This window comes from Gavialis gangeticus, unplaced genomic scaffold, assembly GCF_001723915.1.
Source record: "Gavialis gangeticus isolate Ggan-Ray unplaced genomic scaffold, GavGan_comp1, whole genome shotgun sequence".
Lineage (NCBI taxonomy): Eukaryota > Metazoa > Chordata > Crocodylia > Gavialidae > Gavialis > Gavialis gangeticus.
This window is the reverse complement of record NW_017728955.1, coordinates 1,165,744-1,186,801: the sequence shown is the minus strand read 5'-3', so window position 1 is coordinate 1,186,801 and position 21,058 is coordinate 1,165,744. Positions and strand designations below refer to the sequence as shown.

The 21,058-nt window shown below is 53.1% G+C and overlaps 2 protein-coding genes across 6 annotated transcripts in view; both read right to left on the bottom strand.

The window, feature by feature from the left end:
* Positions 1–489: 489 nt before the first annotated feature.
* LOC109301569 (mitochondrial uncoupling protein 3-like) lies at positions 490–9,588 on the bottom strand. Of its 2 annotated transcripts, none has more exons than XM_019523151.1 (7): positions 7,103–7,228; positions 5,417–5,627; positions 4,393–4,590; positions 3,386–3,487; positions 2,650–2,830; positions 1,598–2,504; positions 490–658 (listed from the first exon to the last, which is right to left on the bottom strand). In XM_019523151.1, exons 1-6 carry the CDS (start codon positions 7,226–7,228, stop codon positions 2,390–2,392), a joined length of 933 nt encoding a protein of 310 aa, XP_019378696.1. In that variant the 3' UTR covers positions 490–658; positions 1,598–2,389. The 2 variants fall into 2 exon arrangements, with proteins under 2 accessions (XP_019378696.1, XP_019379483.1); XM_019523938.1 differs by lacking the exon at positions 490–658 and adding an exon at positions 8,314–9,588 and having other exon boundaries at positions 2,390–2,504; positions 7,103–7,309.
* A 3,655-nt stretch (positions 9,589–13,243) lies between these two features.
* The window catches only part of C2CD3 (C2 calcium dependent domain containing 3), an 80,817-nt gene continuing 73,002 nt past the window's right edge, over positions 13,244–21,058 (bottom strand). For 3 of the 4 annotated variants that reach the window (XM_019520928.1, XM_019518769.1, XM_019519576.1), the window contains exon 32: positions 13,244–14,351. In XM_019520928.1, the coding sequence (XP_019376473.1) occupies positions 14,208–14,351 (144 nt within the window). In that variant the 3' untranslated portion in view covers positions 13,244–14,207. The other variant, XM_019520224.1, reaches the window with a different exon arrangement.

The window sequence follows — 21,058 nt, the reverse complement described above, 5'->3', positions numbered from 1 at the left end:
GAGAGTGTGTGTGTGTGTGTGTGTCTGTGTGTGTGTATGTGTGTGTGTGTGTCTGTGTGTGTGTGTGTGTGTCCAGCCCCCCCGCTGTACAGATTAGGGGCATTGTTTGCTGGTGTGGATCCTCCAGCATCTCCCCAGTGCCCTCATCCTGGGCCCTCCTCAACATCCATCCATCCATCCATCTCCCAGTCCCAAATCTGTTCTGATCCCCCCCTGCCACCTTCCCTTCTTTCCCTCCCAGGGTCCTGCACCCCCTCCCCCAGCTGCAGGGATGGAGCAGGGAGCAGACTGACCCTCGGTGCTCTGCCATGGGGAGAGCTGGTCCTGCTGCTTCTGACAGCTCTGCCTGGCTGCTCTTCCCTAGGAGACAGGCCAGGCTGGAGAGGGAGCCAGGGGAACTACCTCCTGAGACTTGGCAAGGGCTGGAAACATGGCAGCACACAGGCCATGGATGGTGCAGGAGGAAGGCAGGACATGAAAGACGCGATGTGCGGTGTGACCCCTCCACAGGGGACAGCATGAATCCCTTTATTAGCAATGGCTGCAAAGCTGGTGCAGACACATGCTCCTGGCTCCTCTTCCCTGAGTGATCCTGTTGTCCTTCCTTCTCCGCACAGCTCTGGGACACTGGTTCTCCTCAGCTGCCAACATGCCAGCCCTGTGGAGGGGAGACAGAGATGGAGGTGACTCCAGTCACAAAGGCCATGTGTGGTGCTAAGGAAACTTGGAGTGGTTCAAAGCAAAGACTCCCTTCTCCACCAGGACTTCTACCCACTCCCCAGATGGCATAAGCAATGCTGGTAAGAGGTCTCAGCCACTGACACTGCTAATGTTGGGGCTTTTGCTACAAGCTGGATTTGTTCCTCACTCTAGACCTGAGCAATGCAGACAGACCAAGCTCTCACCCGTGGCGGGAATCCCACGGGCCTCCTTGGCCACATCAGGGGGATGCGCCAGCTTTCTTCAGCATTGCCCTGTTGGGGAGGAGCGTCAAGAAGTGTCCTATTCACTTCCCTGGTGATCCCGCTCTCGCAGCACCCGCTCAGGCGCATCCTCCCTGTGTTCGGTGGCACTGCATCTCCCTGTTTTAGTGGGACCCCTGTGACACGAGCTTCCCTGTGCCCCTGGGAAGATGAGGAAGAACAGGCTCTCCCTTACAAGGCCCAGGGTGCAGCAAGGGACCTGGGTGGAGCTGAGGCCTGGCTTTCATGCTGAATATCCTTACACAATTTATTTCTGGAGTTGCTGGGAAACGATTTTTTTTCCCTGTAAAAAGGTTTTTAGGGCTTTTTCTTGTCTTTTTCTTTTTTCCAGAAACACTCGAAAGTTCCTGACTCGCAGAATATGGGATTTTTCTGAGGGAAATGGGCAATTCCTGGAAACCTGACCCCCTCTAACCATTTATCTCAGATCCCAAATCCCTGCAGGTTTGTTTGAATGCTTCTTCTGCCTGGTGACACCTTCCTGTTCCCTGCCACCCAGGCCTGCCGTTGATGCGCTGCCGACCCCCTCTGAAGACATAGGCAGCCCTAACACCAACTGGCCCCCGTCCCAACAGGCTGTACTCCCCAGCAGAGACTATGCCCTGTGTCCTTACCTTCTCTGTGGGCTCCTCCCAGCAGCTTCCACCAGATCTGTAGCCCCAAAATGTTCCATGACCGTCTGATCTATCTCCTCCTCGCCTTGGCCAAGCTGCCCAGACCAGGAGGGAGGTTCTGGCTGGAGGGATGATTGCAGAGCTGCCAACCTTTCACTTGTCTGTATGGGCCTCCAAGCAGAAGTTCACTGGGGGGTGTCCAGTGGTTGCTGAGATGCCTTCAAAGCGCGATGGATGCTGGCTGCAGTGCTCTGCTTATTGCCTTCCCTTGGCACCTGGTTCTTAACCTGTATCCATCACTCCCAGTCCTGTTGTCACTTGCTCTCACAAGAAATCTTTTGTTGGGCACCCAACAGCCTCCCTCTAGGCTTTGAGGAGCCCTGTGGCTCCTGGTGGGCCTCAGTCTGCTGTCACAGCACAGCAGAGAGGCCTGTTTGCAGGGCCATGCTCATACCCAAGCTGAAGAAATCAGGCGGAAGAGGCTGTAGCATAAGCTTTGCTCTCATTCCTGACTTCACCGCCAGTTTTGCTACCTTGAGTCCTTTGTCTCTGCTCAAACATCTGGCTGCTGGGCTGCATCTTAGCAATTCCTGTCATTCGCTTCTGCACCTCATCGGCTCTGATAAGAACAAGAGCCAGGGCCCTGGCATGGTCCCATCAGAGCCGCACCTCTCCCTCTGCCCTCACATGCCACAGCGAAGCCCAGCACCACAGATGCGGCCGTGGGGAGAAGCATCTGCTGGAAGCCCCAGGCTGTCCTCAGTCTTCCCATCCCAGAGATCTCCCCAGGGCTTAAAATGGGGATTCCCAGGCCACCTGGGCCAGCACCATGGCACGCTTCAGCTGCTCGTAGGACACAAACATGACGATGTTCCAGGAGCCCAGGCGTAGGAATGAGGGCACAAACCTGCGGGAGCCAAGGGACAGTCACAGTCAGGAGACCCCTCCTCTTAGCCCAGTGCCGTGTCCACTGCCAGCCAGGTTGCATGAGCACATCCAGCGCCCCAGGGATGCATCTGGAGGCTGTTTCCTCGGTGTAGGACACCACTTACCCCTTGTAGAAGGCAGCGGGCCCTTCCTTGATCACCATGGTGAGCATGCAGTTCAGGGCATTCTTGTACTGCCCGGGGGCTGAGTTCATGTACCTTGTCTTTACCACATCCACTGGCGAAGCCACCACTGTGGCACAGAATCCGGCGCCAAAGGCAGCCACAAAGTGGCAAGGGAAATTGTCTGTGGGCACAGAGGGAGATGGGTTAAACCTCAGGATGTAGTGCAATGGGTGACTCCACTGGAGACCTGCCTCTACGGCCATGAGGAGGTACTGGCTATCAGCTATAAAAGCTGTGCGAGGCACTATCCATTCAAGGCAGAGATGAATCAAGCACGCTGAGCAGTTGGGAGGTATCTCTGAGGGTCTCCAAAGCAGCTGGAAGCTCAGCTCTTAAGAGGATTTCCTAAAAAAAATCCCTCTAGGCTCATTTCTGTGGCTTTAGGGCCAAAACCCCTCAGAAAGTCCAGCCTGCAGCATCAGCCAAGGCCACACAGTGCTTGTTCCTGGGGTCACCAAGCTGCCCCTGGACCAGCCTTTCTCCAGCCCTCCTGGCATTGATGCCTGAAGCATCTCAGCAGGCTCTTGCGGTGACTGGGTCCAGTCCTTGAGCCATCACATGCAGTGGCAGGTTAGGGAGGGCTCAGGCAATTCCCCTCCGGCGAATGCCCTTTTACCAGCAGAGTGACCCAGACCAGGGATGACCCAGCTGACTCCGAGCCCCAAGCAATCCTCACCTGTCATCAGGTGGTACTTGATCAGCGCCTCCTTGATGAGGTCATAGGTGACCAGCTCCCCACAGTTCACGATGGCGTTGCGGGTGATGTTGGGTAACGTGCCTGTCGGGGGAGAGACCAAGAGCGATGGGTGGGTGGAACTGGGCTGGTCACAGATCTGCCGGTCCCCTTGCTGCATGTGGTGTCAGGTGTTATGGGGTCACCGTGAGGGACAACGCCTGGGATTTCCACTCATCCCCATCTGAGGTTGGTGTTGACTCTGAATCCAAATGATGGCAATGCCAACATCATTGACCCGTGAGTTTATGATCATTTGGGTGGTAGGATCCTGCTCTTTAGAGATCCTGTGTGGTGTCTGGGGCTGGATAAAGCACCAGCAATTTCTTTTCCAGCCAGCCTGTTGCCTCACTGGGGAGAAGGATCATGCCTGCATTTGCTGGGACTTGATCTGGGCTTGGCTGTGATCCTCACTGGGGTCTAACAGGCTGCATCTGCCGTGGCTTATGCCAGGAGGAGTCCGTATGGGAAACCGTCCTGCTGTGGCTGTGGAGGATGGCGGAAATCCCCAGCCCTCTCCACACTCAGCCCCAGCACTGGTCACGCTCTACATGAGGCCCTCTCATGGCTGTCTAGTTGGGTGAATTTGCATCAGGGCCAAAGCTAGCCCAGGATAGAGCTGTCCCTGGCCCTAAGAAAGAGCCAAATTGGAGACCCAGGGAGTAGAGATGGGGACACCAGGGTCCATGTGGGCCTGCCACTCAGATAGTCACATGCCCCCTTGCGAGCCAGTCAGATCTGCCTTCCAGGGGGGTCTGCAAAACCCCAGAGACAGACCCAAGCTCTGTGTAAAGGGGCTGCTGCATTTATCCTTCCTCTGTGTAACCCCAAGGGCTAGACCCTGGGCTGGCATAAGGTGGCCTCTCTCCATCTATTTCCACACCGTCGCCTCTGGTTGAGCCACACTGGTTTCCCTCCCGTTGCTGCATACAGGCTTCCTGCCCTGGTACCTTTCCAGAGGCCTCGGACCCCTTCCTCCTTAGCAATGGTCTTGTAGGCGTCCACGGTCCCATTGTACTTCTTGCTTCCGTCCATCAGCGTCACGTGAGCCTGGAACCGAACCTTCACCACGTCGGTGGGCTGGGCACAAGTCACAGCCATGGCCCCTGTGGTACAGCCAGCCAGCAGCCGAGTCAGGATACCGGTGCCTGGGGGGAGCATAACACAGTGGGTTGCAACCTCCGTTGTACCTTGAACTTGAGAGCTGAACAGATACCATATCTACTTGCACCTTTCTCCCAATATCAGCCTTCCAGAATTGAGGGGCGTGTCTTTAGCAGGGAAGAGCAGCAGTGGCACTTCTATTCAGGCAATGCTGAGCAAGTCAGTTAACTCCCTGACTCATCATAATCTATAAGTGCTCTTCACTCCACAGGCATTAACAACCCTCTCTCCTTGTTAATGGTCTTGATGTTCCACTGATCGAGTTATCAATTTTGTGGAATAATTCACCATTTAGCTACTCCTGTCTCTCTTCTCCTATGTCACCACATCCTAGGTCTGCCAACAGAGGCTGGTTTTCAGCAGCAGCTACAGTTTCAGCTTTTGCCTGAGCAGTCCAGAGCTGCTGACAGCTCAGCTGTGAAAGAGGTCACACTGTAACTTTTGCCTGAGCAGGAAAAGGAAGGGAGTGAGCTGAGTATCAGGCTCTGTCCCTGTTCTGTGTGGCCAAAACTCTGGGAAAATCCTTTTTTTCTTCATTCTGCCTTCCCAAAAACAAGGCATGTTTCTAATTTGGGAGTGTGTGGTAGGTGAGACAATATGGGAGGCTCAAAGTTCAGCCTCTCTGCTTATCACAGGGTCTTGCAGTCACCTCTCTCTGAGAATGGGCCTAGCTGACTCCTGTGGCCTCAGGCCTGTCCCTTAGCCCTGAGGGGTGCCCAACTCTTGAGGCTTTGGCATCACTCCCCTGACTAAGAGCAGGGCCCTTGGCTGGAGGCTGCCAGCCATAGAGACTGGGGTGCCGGTACTCACTGTCAGAGCCCTTGGAGGAGTAAAACTGCTTGACCGAGTCGTACAGCCCAATGCGGATAGAGGCGAAGCTCATCTGACGCTGCAGCCCAGCCACCAGCCCATTGTACAGGCTGCTGGGACCCTCCGTCTTCACCATGGTGGCCAAGGTGCCAAAGACACCCTTGTACTGCACAACCGTCATGCTCCTCACTGGCTTGGCCTCGCCTTGGATCTTGGGGATAGACAGATACAGCTATGAGCATACAGGGACATGGGGGAAGAGCCACAACAGACTCTTGCTCTGGCTCCAGACCTTCTCTCTCAGCCTGGACTTGAGCCCAAGGCTGCACCCACTAGAAACGGGCTCCTGGCTTTTCAGACTGTGGGGAGAGGCAGCTGGGCACGATGGCAGCCGCATCGCTCCCTGCCTCTGGGAATCAGTGTGCTGTGACCAGGCTTGGGAGGATTTTGGACCAGACTCCTAGGCAGCAACCTTTAGTCAAGGAGTAACTATTCCTTGAGGCAAGGGATGGGGTGTCATGCAGGGGCTTGCTGTGGGAGCCCCCTCTCTATGAAAGCATGTGGCCTGCAAGCCTAGTCTGTGGCAGCTGGGCCAAGTCAAGAAGGGGTGAAATTATTGGGCACAGGTGCATTGCTGTGTTTTTGATCAGCAAATTCGTGGCAAAGCTCCAGTCACGGTCTGATGTTGGTGGTACTGCACGTGGAAGCACTGCACAATCCATATATTGTGTGAACCACTTCAGCTACTGACATGCAGCTGCTGCTGGAGTGGAACATGGCAGCTGCTTAGTGTTGACAGCAGCACGCATCCAGGCAGGGAAGGCAGAGCAATGCCACATCCAGAGAGACGTTACCATCTGGGATGGCATGTGCCCAGGACAGCAGGGTGGCACTATGAGGCTCAACCCTGATGTTTGCCGAGTGTGTGGCCAAGAGATAGGAGATACTCTGCAGTGAAAATCCAGAGGAAGCTCTCCCTAGCACAGGAGACCAGGTGAGGCCTGGGTACCACATTGGTTGCTTCCGGAGACCAGGCTGGACCTTCAGCTGGGTTGCATGTTGCAGCCCCATGATTGCAATGGACTATTCTTCAGTTGTGGGCAGTGTCCATCCCTGTGCGGCCCCCTCTGCAGAGTGTACCTTGTAGTGGGAATTGCACCGGTACCATGTCTGCAAATCCCCGTGCAGACGGGGTGGCTGAGCCAATGCTAGCAAAGCACTATAGTGCTCCTCCTGACCCCCATGGCATGGCAACGGGGGGACCACACTGGGACCCAGGGACTGCATGGAAGCCAAGGCCAGAGATGCTGCAGGGATCTAGCTCAGCCCTGTGCATAGCACAGGCATGCAACCCTTGCATGCAGCATCCTCAGAGGGGAGCAGCTAGGCTGTGTCCAGACACTGCCAGGGACGAAAGAGCAGCTCCAAGGGCCGATCCACATCTGAATCAGCTTGTGCACTTGCTTTCCCAGCCTGAATCCTTCCAGCGCCAGCTCAGCTGCATTCTCCCCCCCCCGCACCCCACTCTGTGGCCGCGGGCACCTCCCTTTACACCTCCATCCCTCCCCTGCCTCTCTCCTCCCCCTTGTCTCCCTTGTCTCAACCCCAGCCTCCCTGCCTGTGTGTATGCTGTGCTGGGCACCATGGCACCCTCCACAGCATGAGCATGAGCACAAGGGCCCCTACCTGCAGCCGGACTTTGGCCGTGTCCAGTGGGAAGGTGCACAGGTCAGCAATGCAGGCGGCAGTCCCTGCACTGAGGAACTTCACAGGGGCCGATGGAGGGACGTCTGTGGGCTTCAAGCCGACCATGGTGCCAGGGAGCGAAGGCAGGGGCCAATCGGCGATGATTGAACCAGCAGCGAGCTGTGCCTCCTGGAGATAGAAGGGAGGCTGCAAAAAACCAACAGGATCATAGCTCTCAGGAGCAGAGAGGGAGAGAGGTGATTTCACATCCTTTTATCAAAGATCAAGGATCCCGAAGCTCTGGGGAAGGTCTCTGGGCACCCCGGCTCTCCACCCCATCTCTGAACAGCCTTGGATGACCCTGAGACTGTCTCATAGGCCTGTAGCTCCTGTTATGGAGCATCTGAGCCCTGTGCAAGGCTTAGCACACATCTGTCTGCACAGCCCCATGGGAGTGCCTGCTTGGGGGCTGGATGACCTGCCCAAGGCCATACAGGATATCTGTAGCGGAGCAGAGGCCCACGTCAGGCAGGCTTCTCCATGTTGCAGGCTGGTGCTTTCAGCATTGGAGGGCCTTCCCTGCTCCCTGTGGTGCTGGTGGAAGTCAGGAGGGATGCCTGCGTGAGCAGAGCCACAGGTGTACAAGCAGGGGACTGTACATGCCCAGCCTGCAGTGCCCTCCCCTGGGCTGGTGACAGCTGCTGTTGTACTCAGATCCTGGAGGAGCCAGAGAAAGCTGGGACCAAATTCCCCGCTGCAGACACAGCTCCCCTGTTTCTCAGCAAGAGCGCAGAGCAGTGGTAGTGGAGGGCGCTAAGGGCCCTGCAAGCACTGAAGCAGCTGGAAAGTCACTGGCTGCAAAGGAGATGGGAAGGGGAAGGGGTTTTCCATCAGGCTGATCGGTTGGGCCTGGGGGACTGTCTCTGGAGATGCTGTGGGCAGGGATGACTTGGGAATAGCAGTCCTGCCTTTGACCAGGGGGTATGGAGCGGGGCCTTTGAGGTCTCCGCCAGCCCTGGGACACTGTGATCGAGGGGGATCTTTGCACTGCTCCGGGATTGCCAGGCAGATCTGGGCAGACCTGAGGTTGGCAGGAGCAGACCAGCGCCAGGCCAGCGGGGCTCAGCCCCAGCAGCCTTGGGAACAGCATTGCTCCAAGGACAGGGCTCCACACCCAGCTGCCACCTCCCACAGCACAGGGGTAACCTTACCTTCTCCTGTGCCTGGCTCTCAGCACCCTCAGGTGGCACGCATGCAGGCTCCGGGCTCTACCATCCTGCTGTCCAACCCTCCTGCTCTTTGCTGGCCCAGCCTCTTGGCCTCTGATCTATATACTTCAGGGCTGGAATCCAGGCTGGACGGCAACGGACGACCGCAGGCGTCAGCTGATGGTGTCAGTGACACACCTGCCCCCATGTCCTCCTGGGGTTGAAAATAGACCATGTCATGAGATCTGCCTGTTTTGCAGGGAGTCTCTCCAGGACTCCTGGGCAGCTCTGCTGGAGACTGGTTGTCCTGATGGGTGCCCTGGTATAGCCCTGGTACTCTGCATGGTCTGTTCCCTGGCACCATGTCCGTAGAGGGTGGCTGCTGGCATTGCCAGGGGTGGACTTCCCTGAGGACAGGGCTAAGTTGAGAGGTGGGATGGGGAAGAGGCCTGCAGGATGCCCTCTCCACAAGTCCTCCTGTGCCTCAGTTTCCCCTCCATTGCAGGCAACGCTCCCCTCTTCCTCACCAGGCCTGCATCCACCTGCGTTAAGTGCTTCTTAGCAATGTTTTCAGGTTGATATGAAACACAAGGAGTAAAACCAGGCTGGTTGGGTTTCCCCTTCCCTGCACTGTCTCCTCTCATCTCAGCATTGCAATGTAGGGGTAGGGCCTAAAACAGGGGCATGAAACCATCCCAACACCCACCATGGACCTGACTAGCCCCATTTCTAGGTGGGATCTTGGGTGCATCCTCAACACAGCGGGGGATTTTGCCAGGCCTCAGTGGTGCACAGGCTCCGGTAGAAAGGATACTCTGCTGTCAGCATCTCCCAGGCCTCTGGGCTTTGCTGGGTGCCACATGGGGCTGGGAAGGAATTTTTCCCCCCTCCTGTTGCTACACGTCGGGATTTTTCTCACCTTCTGCAGCACTGGGTGCTGGCTGCAGCCCAGGCTGGGGGGCAGGGACGGGGCTGTGCCAGAGCTCCTGCTGGGACTAATCCTGGAGGTTTCTAGCTAGACGGTCTTACCCCTGCACTCAGGGTCAGGCTGACACTGTATTTGGGGTCAGGAAGGAATTTCCTCCCCTGGTCATATTGATACAGGCTGGAGGGGTTTTGCCTTCCTCTGTAGCAGGGGCACGGCCTCTGCCTGGGACGTCTTGCACATGTATTAACTTCCTTTTACAAGGGCAGGACACTGGCTGCTGCGGTCCCCCTTGCCTCCCCATGGCAGGTTCGGGTGTGATGTCTTCTGTTGTGTCTGGGTTGGCAGTAGTTTTAGACCAGTGGTCTCCAAAGTGGGGTGTGCAAGACAATCCATTGGGGTGTGGGAAGAAAATATTAGAACTTCTATTTATATGTATATTTATATAAATATACATATATTGGGGGTGCGTGCTCAAAATTTTTTTACTGATAGGGGTGCGCGATCAAAAAAGTTTGGAGACCACTGTTTTAGATGAGGGATTTGCATGGGATGGTTTGGATAGGGCTGATCCTGCCTCAGGCAGGGGGTTGAACTAGATGTGACCACGAGAGGTCCCTTCCAGCCCCACTTGTCTAGGATCCTCTGAGATGCGGCTGTTTCCACTCCCCACGGTAGGTGCACTTCATGTTTCACGTTCACGAGAGTCCCTGCAGACATAACCCTTTGGTGATCGCAGCTGGTTTTGACCCCGAGGTGAGCCTTCAGGGTTGCCTCTCTCTGCACCGGGTGAATTGAGAGCTGCTGAGCTGGGCTGGAAGCAGGGGCTGCATATGGAAATAGCTGTCGTTGTAGCGGGCGAGCCAGGGCATTCAGCGAGGGCTGGCTCTGCACCTGTCCCAGCTATTTACAGACGTGGTTTCCCTGAAACAACCTAAGGACCTGCGGGGGGAGGCCTGGTGAGAAGCAAACTGAGTGACCCCAACTCCACACGGGGGCAAGAGTTGGTGCAACCGGGTCTAGGGTGCCAACAGGGCCGTGAAGGGGTGGTCACAGCCCTGGAAAGGCTGGTTTGCTGCATGGAGCCTCCTAGGTGTTGCCAGCACAGCCTCTGTGCTGGGGGGCTTGATGGGCGATGGATTTGCCCCAGCTGCCCTCTGAGCAGTGGCACGGGCTGGGCAGGCTGGCACAGACAGCCTGCAAGGGCGAAGTGGGAGAGTTGGTTCTAGCCCCGGCTCTGCCGTGGTCTGGCCACGCAAGTCAAGGATCCTCTCTGTGCCTCAGTTTCCTCCAGCAGGAAGGCAGAGCTTGGTGGAGACAACCTGGGTGAACTGGGTATGGGCATGCTTGTCCCACTGCTGTTGTGTGCTGCACAATTGCCCAAAAGACTCTGTCCCCCAGAGCAGCAGAAACCCACCCCCACCACCTTGTAGCCTGCTTTCATTCATGCCTTTAGGATGCTGCTTGCCAGGGCAAGGAGAGTGCCCTGCCTAGGTCAGCACTACAGGAGACCTACTGGGAAACCCACTGCTGGGCATGAGGGAGAGGGTAGTTTCCTCTTGATACTATAGATAACGCACTTCCTTGGCATGCCAGAGAAGATAAGAAAGGTAACGGCGTGCCAGTGCCTGTGTGTGGCGAATAGAGAGGGCTCCTGTCGCTCTAGCAGCACAGGGCTCCATCTTTACCAGCCCTCTGGGACCCCGGCTGCCTGTGGGTCACAGCACAAGGACAGCCAGGACGCTCCTATGGGACCATTGATGTGTTACAATGCTATTATCCATCACCCAGGCAATCTCAGAGCTCATTTCCTTGGTTCCAGGGGGTCAGCAGGCATGGACAACCGGACACCAAAGCAGGCGTGACCGTGGGGAGAAGTGGGGGGTCAGAGGACCAGGCCGCAGGCAGCTTCCACATAAGGCACTAGCTGGTGCAGGCTGATAAGACGCAGACCCCATCTGCACGTGGCCATGTGTCAGAGCCTGAGGCGAACGAGGCCGTTTAGTTTGGAGAGGGCTGTTTTGGAAGCTGTTTCCTCCAGGAGCGTATGTGGAGCTCCACTGCCGGGCTCCCTCTAGCTGATCAGCCTCTGCTACGTGATGCACACTTGCTCGCCCCGAGCAGGACAGTGGGGCCAGGTCAGGAGAGCGCTTTGCCCTGCAGGCTGTACTCTTCCCCGTGCCTCTGCACTCTCCGGGAATAACAGACCAGAAATAACCTGCCCCCAAGGGCTCTGCTGGGGAGAAGCCCAAGCTCCCGTGGCCACCTCCGCACTGAGAGACTTCTTCCCAGGCTCTGTCCCCATGGGAAAGATCAAGGCCCCCGCCTCCACTCTGCCCCAGTACGGGATGCTGCTGGGAGGCAGTAGGTCAGGAACAGTCCTGCCCTCATCCCTGCATGTGCTGCAACAGCACACGCTGCAATGAGAGGGGCAGGAGGCTCTTGCTACAAGATGTACACTTATGCCAAGGTGGGGGCCAGCCCCTTCCTGAAGCCTGTGGTGGATCATGGCCTGACACCACAGGCTGTCTCAGCAGTGCCAACTGGAAACCCCCGTCCAGAGCAGTGTCACAGAGAAACACTCGCTCTCGGGATCCAGCTCTGAACAACACCCCTCATTCGGAGAAGTACGGTGCTGCGGGAGCCTGTCACTTCCCGGGATGGACAAAAGCAGCCGCTGGTTTTCTGAAGCCATGTCCCTTTTGTTTCTAGATCTGCTTGACCCCTCGCCTCCTGGCAGACTGGAGAGCGCAGGTAACCAGAGAAGCCACGCAAGGGAAACCTGATGGATTTGAGAGGCGAGTTTTTATTCCCTCCGCTTAATGCTTGGTGTGAACAGCACTGAGAACTCAAATGCATGAGATGCGCTAAGGAAAGGAAGCAGCTTTGGGATTGATTCAACAGCCTGGTAGAGCAGGAGCACACCTCGACTCTTCTGTGTGCACGGGGGCAGATTTGAGGCTGTTCTTCTAACCCGCAAAGGACATTAGGCTCATTTAATTCCCTTGACAACTTAGTTTTAATAGGGCTGAGTAGGCCTTTGTCCTCACTGCCCTGCTTCAGGATCATGAGAACACCCAGTTTCACTCTTGCGTGTTGGTCAACACAATGGCAGCACAGACCATCGTCCAGGTCCTCACGCTGTTTCTTCCTACATGTCCTCCCCATGCCAGGGGGTTTTGCTGGGTCATAGAGAAGTGAGGCTGGAAGGGACCTCCAAAGGTCACTTAGCCCAACTCCCTGCTGAAGGGGGTTAGAGCAGCCATATCACCAATCCTATACAACCTCTTAGCAAATCAACCCTGATACAACACGAGGCACTGCACCTGATCCTGCCACAGGTGAAGCAAAGGAACCACGCAGCCAACATCATGCTGCTGTAAAGGTTATTAATATACAAGACCCCATGTCCCCCGCTACGGAGAGGAAGGCACAGCCGGTGACGTCAATGTAAGAGGAAGAAGGTATAGAAATGGCTCCCCCCAGCACCATGGCAGTCAGCCCTCTGCTCAGCACTGATGTCCCCATTCATTTGACACTAAGTGGGCATGCAGAGCCCAGAGCAGAAGAGGGCTCAGCCACAACCTGGCCTGCCAGGAGCTATCAAGTTGCCGGAGTCGGGACATTCAGTTCACGATAGCTGTTGCTTGTTTATAGGACTGCGAGACATCTGATAGTGGCAACATCGCCTGTCCTTGTCTGGGCCCACCACAGGCACCGAAGACATCAACAATATAATTGTGCCAGACGCATTGTCTGAATGGGAGGCAGGGATTCAGCTGGGAACAACAGCGTGTCAGCTTCCTGGGTGCTGTCGCGGGCACCCCTCGTGCGTGTCAAGTGTTGCAGCAGCTGGGAAAGCAGCTACCACGTCACTATTGTTCTCTGCCTGCCATGCCGAAGCCAGGAGTGCTATCTCCAACTCTTTTAGGAGCAGGAGCAGACTCTAATGCTCCAGCCCAGGAACCACTTGCTTCTACAGCAGTACCAGACGCAGCAGACATCACAAAAACACCGGGATTGTTTTATTGAAACACGGACCACAAGTGGCACTGGAACATCTGTATAAAAATAAATCATCCTCGTTTGGGTTCAAGTCAAGTCCCTTCAGAGACTCAAAGCTGTTGATCGATTTTAGTTAGAAATGACTCTATACATTCATAAAAAATAGGAAAAATAATTTACATCTCCCAAAGTCACACACCCACTCACAAAAAAGCTTTGCAATGATTCATATTTTTATAGGATCACTGTGTGTTTTATGTGCAATGCACAGAAGCCGCGTAAAAATTAGCATCAGCTCCCACAGGAAGAGATTTGTCTTGCAAATGGAAAAATGCTTTTTAAAAGTCACTTAATGTGCAAAATCATGGCTTTCCCAGCCTGGGTTATCTGTGGCCATTCAACGGGGGGCTGTCACTGTGCATCCTGCTGCAGAGAATTTGGATGGACTTTCCCTCAGTGAGTAAAATGAACTGACACTTCATTTCTCTTAACAGTGAAACTACTTCAAACATTTCCCCTACCTTGTATGGAGGAAAACACCCACAGCTTATCCAAAAACAGGATGTTTCATTACTTAGCCTGCAAAGAGATCATTATTGAATCTTCCCCAAGTGTAAGGCTTTGGAAGTACCCAGACAGCAGATAAAACTTTGCAGCTTCAAATAAAGAGCTGGGGTTAGTGACAAAATTCACAGGACAGGTGAAAATAGGTGTCTGAAGATCTGACCTTACTGCCTGCACAACACCCACAGGCTCCGCTGAGATCCACGGGGATCAGGGTGTTCAGCCTCTCCCCAGCTTTTGTATGCAGGGAAACCTCCACGTTTCTTTCAGAAGAGCAGGCCCGGGTGGGACGGCTGGATGGCTTTGCAGTCGAAGTAGTTTAGTTTCCCCAGGGTTTCGGGCTCCCCAAAGGTAGGGCCTGAGGAATGCAACAAGCCTCGAGAGACAGCCTCTCAGAGCAAGGCTATTCTTTCTTGGACAACTGTGCTGAAAATATCCGAGCGATTCTTCTCGTTTCCTGCTCTGGCAGATCAGCTGAGGTCAGTTTTGGTCTGAGTCGGTTTTGCCTCCGGTACGGGATTCCCCCAGCAGCGGCACCTCTCCCAGCCTGAGGAAGAGACAGTGACAGCACTAAGCACCAGGCAAAATGCAGAGTGGTGCTCTGCTCATCACAGGGAAGGACAGCAGTGGTTCCGGGAAAAGCAGAGTCATCTATCTACGTAGCTGAGAACTGTTGGGTTCCAGTTCTGCTTTCGGTTACAGTTCTCACAATGCAGGCCCTGACAGTATGGGTATGGTTTTACTGCTCCCCTGGCCATCCTGAGACCCCGGCTAGGAAATAAGCCCTATTTGTTCTGAAAGAGCTGATTACTGAAAATAAAGAAAAAAAAAAAGGGTGTGTAGTCAGTGTAGTAGGACCCGAAACTGGTGCCATCCTTGTACACAAGGCAGAAAGCAATGACACAGCATTTCTCAGCAAGCAGCACGTGCCGAGTGGGAACATCTGGGCAGGGCATGTTTCTCACAGCGGTCTCAGGACACGCATGTGAGACAACCTATGCGAATGGCTAATTTTACTGTCGCTTTCTAAGCTGCTTTTAATGCTCCCTTCCTTCACCACCCACAAAGCTCCTCTGCTTAGACTTGAAATTTGAAGGGGCTTGCAAATCCCCAGGTCACTTCTCTTTCTTTTGCTGCTGCTGGCTGACTTTCTGCACTTCCCTCTGCTTGCATGGCTGTGTGGGGAGGGGTCTGTTGGTGCGGCTGGCAGTTCTGGGGTTAATGCAGTCATTGTCCCCACTTGCCAAACTGAGTAACAATGCAAAGCCCTCAATTTGGCATAAAAAAAAGGTGGGTGCAGGGGCAGAGACAGGGGTAACCTGCTGGGTGCTGATCATGCTGATCCCCCCTACAGTAGCATCTCCCTGTGGGAGGGCAAGGGGAGGACGCTGATGAGGGGACTTCTGTCCCTGATCTCCATGGCTGGAGCCTCCCTGCCTCCACTACACGGCCACCGACTTAGCCAGCACCCACGGCTTGTGCCCTGGTTGCCCATGCCTAGTTACACTGCTGCCACTTTGGCTCTCCAGTTATTTAGGAGACAGCTCCAGCCTCTCCCCAGGACCTGTGCACGGGCTCTCCAGAGCTGGAGGTGAGGAGCAACGGAAGACCGATGACACAGCCTGCCGGCACTGACCCACCAGCTGTCCTGCACTCAATGGAGTTTTCTCCGGCTTTCCCAGCTCTGACCTCTGAACTTCTCAAAAATCCCCACCAACTTGCCTCAGAGCTTAAATGCCACCCATTAAGCTCCAGGCACCAGGAGACCAAGAACCAGCATCACCTGAACAGGGAATCTTTAGCTTCTTGTTGCTTTGAACAACCTGAAACTAAACCCCATGGTTTTATTAATATGCCAATGGCCAGATTGCTGCTTCTCTATGCACCAGCAGCCATTTGTGTGCGTTCCACGTGGTTCTTGTACCTGGGGACTATCTGGTGGGAGGTCAGGGAGATGTGTGTGCATGCATGCTGACACCCTTCCCCAGAGGCGCATGGGTTTCTCAACCCAAAGAGCTTTCCTATGCAAAGCTACTAAACAGAGCAGCTTACTCCTCCGTACCCAAAGGGATTAAGAAACCATCTTCCCCTTAGAATGTGTCTGTAGGTCACAGTTTGGGGCCCAAATCCAATAAGGCCTCAAGCTACTAAATTCAGACCGAGACTTTAACCACCTGCAGCTTATGCATTTCCTGTGCTGCAGCTCAGGTCCCTCCACCTGTGCCCAAACCTGCTGCTAATGAACAGTGAGTGCATTTACACAAGACACTGCACAGTTGCTTAATAACACGGTGCAGTAGCATGCCGGGCAAAAGCCATGCTAATACGTTACTGTGCCGTGTTATTAGGCGACTGTGCAGTAAACGTCACTAAAAAAGATGCACCAGTGCTACTGCACAGTAATGCAAGTTCCTGTGCATTGATTTACTGAGTTAAGTACTAAACTTACTGTGCAGTAACTACAGTGCATTAATGAACGTGTAGATGTGCCCAGTGTGCAGCTACACTGGGGTGCCATTGGGCATTAACGCTCCAACAAAAGGGTTACACAAAACCACACAGTGGTAACCTGGGCCCGTCTTCATGCAGTGCTGCTGCTCGTGCAAGCATGGATACACAGGCGACTGGAGCTGCAAGTACCCGAGTGCTGATTTGAATTCACTCGCCTTCCCCTGACTCTTCACTTGTTCGGGGAAGCCCATTCTACATGATCCACCGAGACGAATGCTAGCGAAGGGACTGAAGGAAACCTACTCTTGCTCCCACAAGCTTGGAGCCCAGAGGTATGGGCAGCCTTGAGTCCATGCCCATTAAAAACGGGAAGCAATCTGTAGTGTAATGTGAGCATGTTCCTCGCCATAGTTGGGACTTCTGAAATAAGCTCCAGATATGCTTATCACCTGCTGAACAGAGCAGCCTGGCTAACCTTTCACCCACATGGCTGGGCTGCGGGAACTGAGTGGCGTTTGTCAAACTTGGGCATGGCAGCTGTCGGCAAGGTCCCCCGAGGTAAGCCAGCCTCTCTAGGGAGAAGGGTTTGGGGGCCCTTATTCATCTGCTTCCTACTGTAAAGTGAACGGTGGGTAGGGGATTATCTTGCTGGCAATTTAAGCGTCAGACTCAGCACAACAGTCTGAGGCGCATGCAACGCACTGGATCATCCTCATGAGAATGGGTCGGGAAGATAGCCCTTTGCATCTTCCAGGAGGTTGCTCCTACCCACAGGCTTTGCCCACTCCACACTAGAACTACGGGTGCATTAATGCAAGCCCATACAATACAATGCCCTTAAACCACCCCCCAGGCCTAATGGGCACCTAGCTCCTAATGGGAACCTCGCCATTTGTCTTCCTTGACAAGGGCATCACTTAGCCATGATAAGTGCACCAGCCATTTCACTGTACAACATGAAAAAGAAAGAAGCCAAACTCAACAGCAATATATATTTTCTAAGCCTATGCAAGAAACACAACTTTGTTCCCCGAGGACTAAACAGCCACAATCCTCTGACTACTACACACAACTCCAAATATGCTTCGCAGCTGTGCAGAAGAACTTCAGAGAAAATCAGAAATCATCTACTTCACCTAATCTCCTCCAAAAGAGACCAACTCAGGAAGGAAAGCACCACATACGACAACTTAAAAGACAGAAATCCAATCATCTTCCCTAATAATATACAATGGATACAAAGAGACCACGAAAAACTTTCCACAACATTCATCCTACACAAAAAGAAGAAATGGAACAAATTGCTCCAAGAACAAGTTCTCCGGCCACAAAACAACCATCCAGGGAACAACACCAACACCGTCCAGCCTTCCAACCTCAGACCTGATAAAACTGAAAGCAGCAACCAACCCACAAATATTATCAATCTCTCCACATGCACACTTACTAAAACTGAGAAATCTGTCCTTTCTGAAGGCCTAAATTTCTGTCCAGAAAAATACTCCAATAAAATACTTCAATGCGGAGAACTAGAATTCTTCCTCTGCCTCCAGGACTATTTCCCCAACCAAACTGAACCCACTCCCAACAACAACTCATTCCTCTGACAACATTCAGGAAAAGATCAACCCCCAAGCCCCCCAAAAACATCAGACTGGACACCTCACAGTGGATGAAACCCTAACCTTGACCGCTACATCGACTGCTTCAGGGAAAGAATGAACAAGGAAAGAATCAGCAACACGCCACCGCAACAACCTCGCTCTGCCAGAGGAAAAGGCCACAGAATCGCCAAGATCTAACCACCACAGAGTAATAAAACCAGCAGATAAAGGAGGAGCCATAGTCATCCTAAACTGTGAAGACTACATAAAGGAAGCCAACAGACAGCTCTCTGACACCACCTACTACAAAGAACGACAAGAAGATCCTAACTCCCCTCTTCACCAAGAAACTCAATAATACCATCAAATCATTTCCATCAGGACTACAAGAAAAATGACAGACCTTGATCCCCCCACTACCTACCCCGGGGACTTTTTACATGCTCCCTAAAATCCACAAACAAGGGACCCCTGGCAGACCTATCATGTCCAACCATGGGACCCTAACTGAGGAAAGATCAGGTTTCACTGAATCAATCCTAAAACCGCTCATCATCCACACAGCAAGTTTTGTCCAAGACACTACAGACTTTCTATGGAAACTTAAACACACAGACCACCTTGCCAGCAACAGCCTCCTAGCCACCATGGACGTTACCAACCTATATACCAACATCCCACACCAGGACGGCATCCAAGCCTGCCTTGCATATCTACAGGAACAAGATTACAACTCAGAAAACAGACCCAAAGATATCACTTCATCCTCTCACACAACAGTTTCACTTTTAATAACCAACACTTCCTCCAGACGATGGGAACAGCTATGGGTACCAAAATGGCCCCACAGTATGCCAACCTTTTTATGAGCCACCTGGAAGACTTCCTCAAGAACTGCACCATTAAACCCTTGCTATACTTAAGATGTCTTGATGACATCATCATCATTTGGACTGAAAACCTGCAATCTCAGATTGAGTTCCATCAGAAATTCAACAATCCCCATCCCTCCATCCGACTTTCTCTAGAATACTCTAGCATCAACATCTCCTTTTAGACATGATGATCAGTATCCAGAATGGTAAAATACAGACCATGTTATACAAGAAACCCACAGACCAACATACATATCTGCACAGAACCAGCAATCACCCCAAACACACCAAGAAAGCTGTGATATACAGCCAAGCCCTCAGATACCACCACATTTGCACTGAAGAGAACTCCTGGGATTGCTACCCCCATAAATCGCACACTGCTGGTTATGACATATCACCCCTCCCTCGAGCCCATATGGAAAATCCTCAAACAATTCCAACCCATACTAGAAAGAGACCCTGTTCTTAAAGAGATCTCCCCAGAGCCACCCATTCCAGCCTTCAAACAAGCACTGAACCCTCACTAACCTCATCACCAGAAGCAAACTTCCTCAGGCCCAGAACACACCAGATGGATCCAGACCATGCCAGGACAAGAAATGCAAAACCTGCCAACCCATCTCCACCACCCCTGCAATCACTACACCTCACAACAGAGCCATCACCATTCCTGGATCTTCCAGCTGCACCTCCAGAAATGTAACATCTCTCATCCAATGCACCAAATGCCCTGATGGACAATACGTAGCAGAGACCAAACAACACCTGCGCGCCAGAATGAACGCACACTGGACATCTATCAAAGACAGGAATACCCAATTACCAGTGGGGGCACATTTCTCACAAGAAAGCCACTCTCTCTCCAATCTCTCAGTCCTGATCCTCAAAGGGAACTTACAAAACACTTCCCAGAGACGAGCCTATGAACTCCACGTCATCAACCTCCTGGATACTAAAAATCATGGACTGAATATAGACACTGGATTTATGATGCATCATAACCTGCCTGACAGCTGACTCCCCAGGTATCTCTCCACTATTCATCCCCCTTCTCTCTTCCCACCCCTGCGCCCCAGCCTGTCTCTCACCCGTTGACTCCTCAATCTACATGTTCACTGACTGTCTGTCTTGCATGCACACCAGCCCGGCCTCTGGCTTCTTTACTTTCCATTCCATCCAGGAGGAGCACACACCAAATGCTGAAACTTCCTTAGCCTGACGAAGGGTTTTTGAACCCAAAACCTTGCTTAATAATTGTTTTCCAACTATTTAAGTTGGTCTAATAAAAGATATCAGATTCACCCAAAGAACCTTGTCTGCCAGTCATTTCATGCAGACTCTGCTGCTCTCACCGTCTCACTACTAATACTAGTTTTATCATCCACCTCATTTATCAGGCGCATAGCCATTAGCCCAACAAGCCTGCTAGCAGCAGAGGGGACAGTATGGTTGGTCATCAAAACTGCTGTACCACTGGCTTTAAATTTCCATGTATAGAGGGCCCAGGCTCTGTAACAACCAAACTAAAAGACCTGCCTTTTCAAAAACAGATGCCTAAGTCACTGACTTAATGTTCAGAAGTGCATGACGTGTTCCACTGACCCACTGGCCTCTACTGTACCATAGCTGGGCAGCGTGGTTGGTGTGGACCTACAAAGAGGTTACCCAGATGGTGGCATGATTAAGAAGCTGTTATGTAGACCCAGCCCAGCTGCCATAATTTATTTTAACCCATCACACGTAAAAGAACATCAACATCCATCATATTATGACCCAGCAGTGCCCTGCTGTGTTACAATGCAGCAGAGAGGCTTGGCCTGTGAAGGAGACCACAACAGTGGCAGGGAGCATACCGAGATGGAAGATAGCCAATGTGGTCCCCACCTTTCAAAAAGGGAGGGAGGACCTGGGCAACTATAGGCCCGTCAGTCTTACCTCAATCCTAGGGAAACTCTTTGAGAAGATCATCATGGAGCACATCTGTGATGGGCCGGCTTCAGAGATGATGCTCAAGGGCAATCAGCACGGTTTCATTAGGGGCAGGTCATGTCAGACCAACCTGACTGCCTTTTATGATCAGGTCACAAAAGCATTGGATGCAGGTGTCGCTGTGGACGTAGCCTTTCTGGACTTCAGCAACACCTTTGACACCGTCTCCCACCCCATCCTCATAAAAAAACTAGGCGACTGTGGCACTGATGCCTACACAGTCAGATGGACTGCAGATTGGCTGAAGGGTTGCACTCAGAGGGTGGTGGTGGATGGGTCATATTCGACCTGGGGAGAAGTGGGCAGCGGAGTCCCCCAGGGCTCGGTCCTTG

Coding starts and splice junctions, on each gene's coding strand:
- LOC109301569 (XM_019523938.1), bottom strand. CDS start 7,228: ATGGTCGGCTTGAAGCCCACAGACGTCCCTCCATCGGCCCCTGTGAAG. Junction 5,628..7,102: donor CGGCCAAAGTCCGGCTGCAG/GTAGGGGCCCTT, acceptor TCTATCCCCAAG/ATCCAAGGCGAGGCCAAGCC. Junction 4,591..5,416: donor CTCCTCCAAGGGCTCTGACA/GTGAGTACCGGC, acceptor TGCTCCCCCCAG/GCACCGGTATCCTGACTCGG.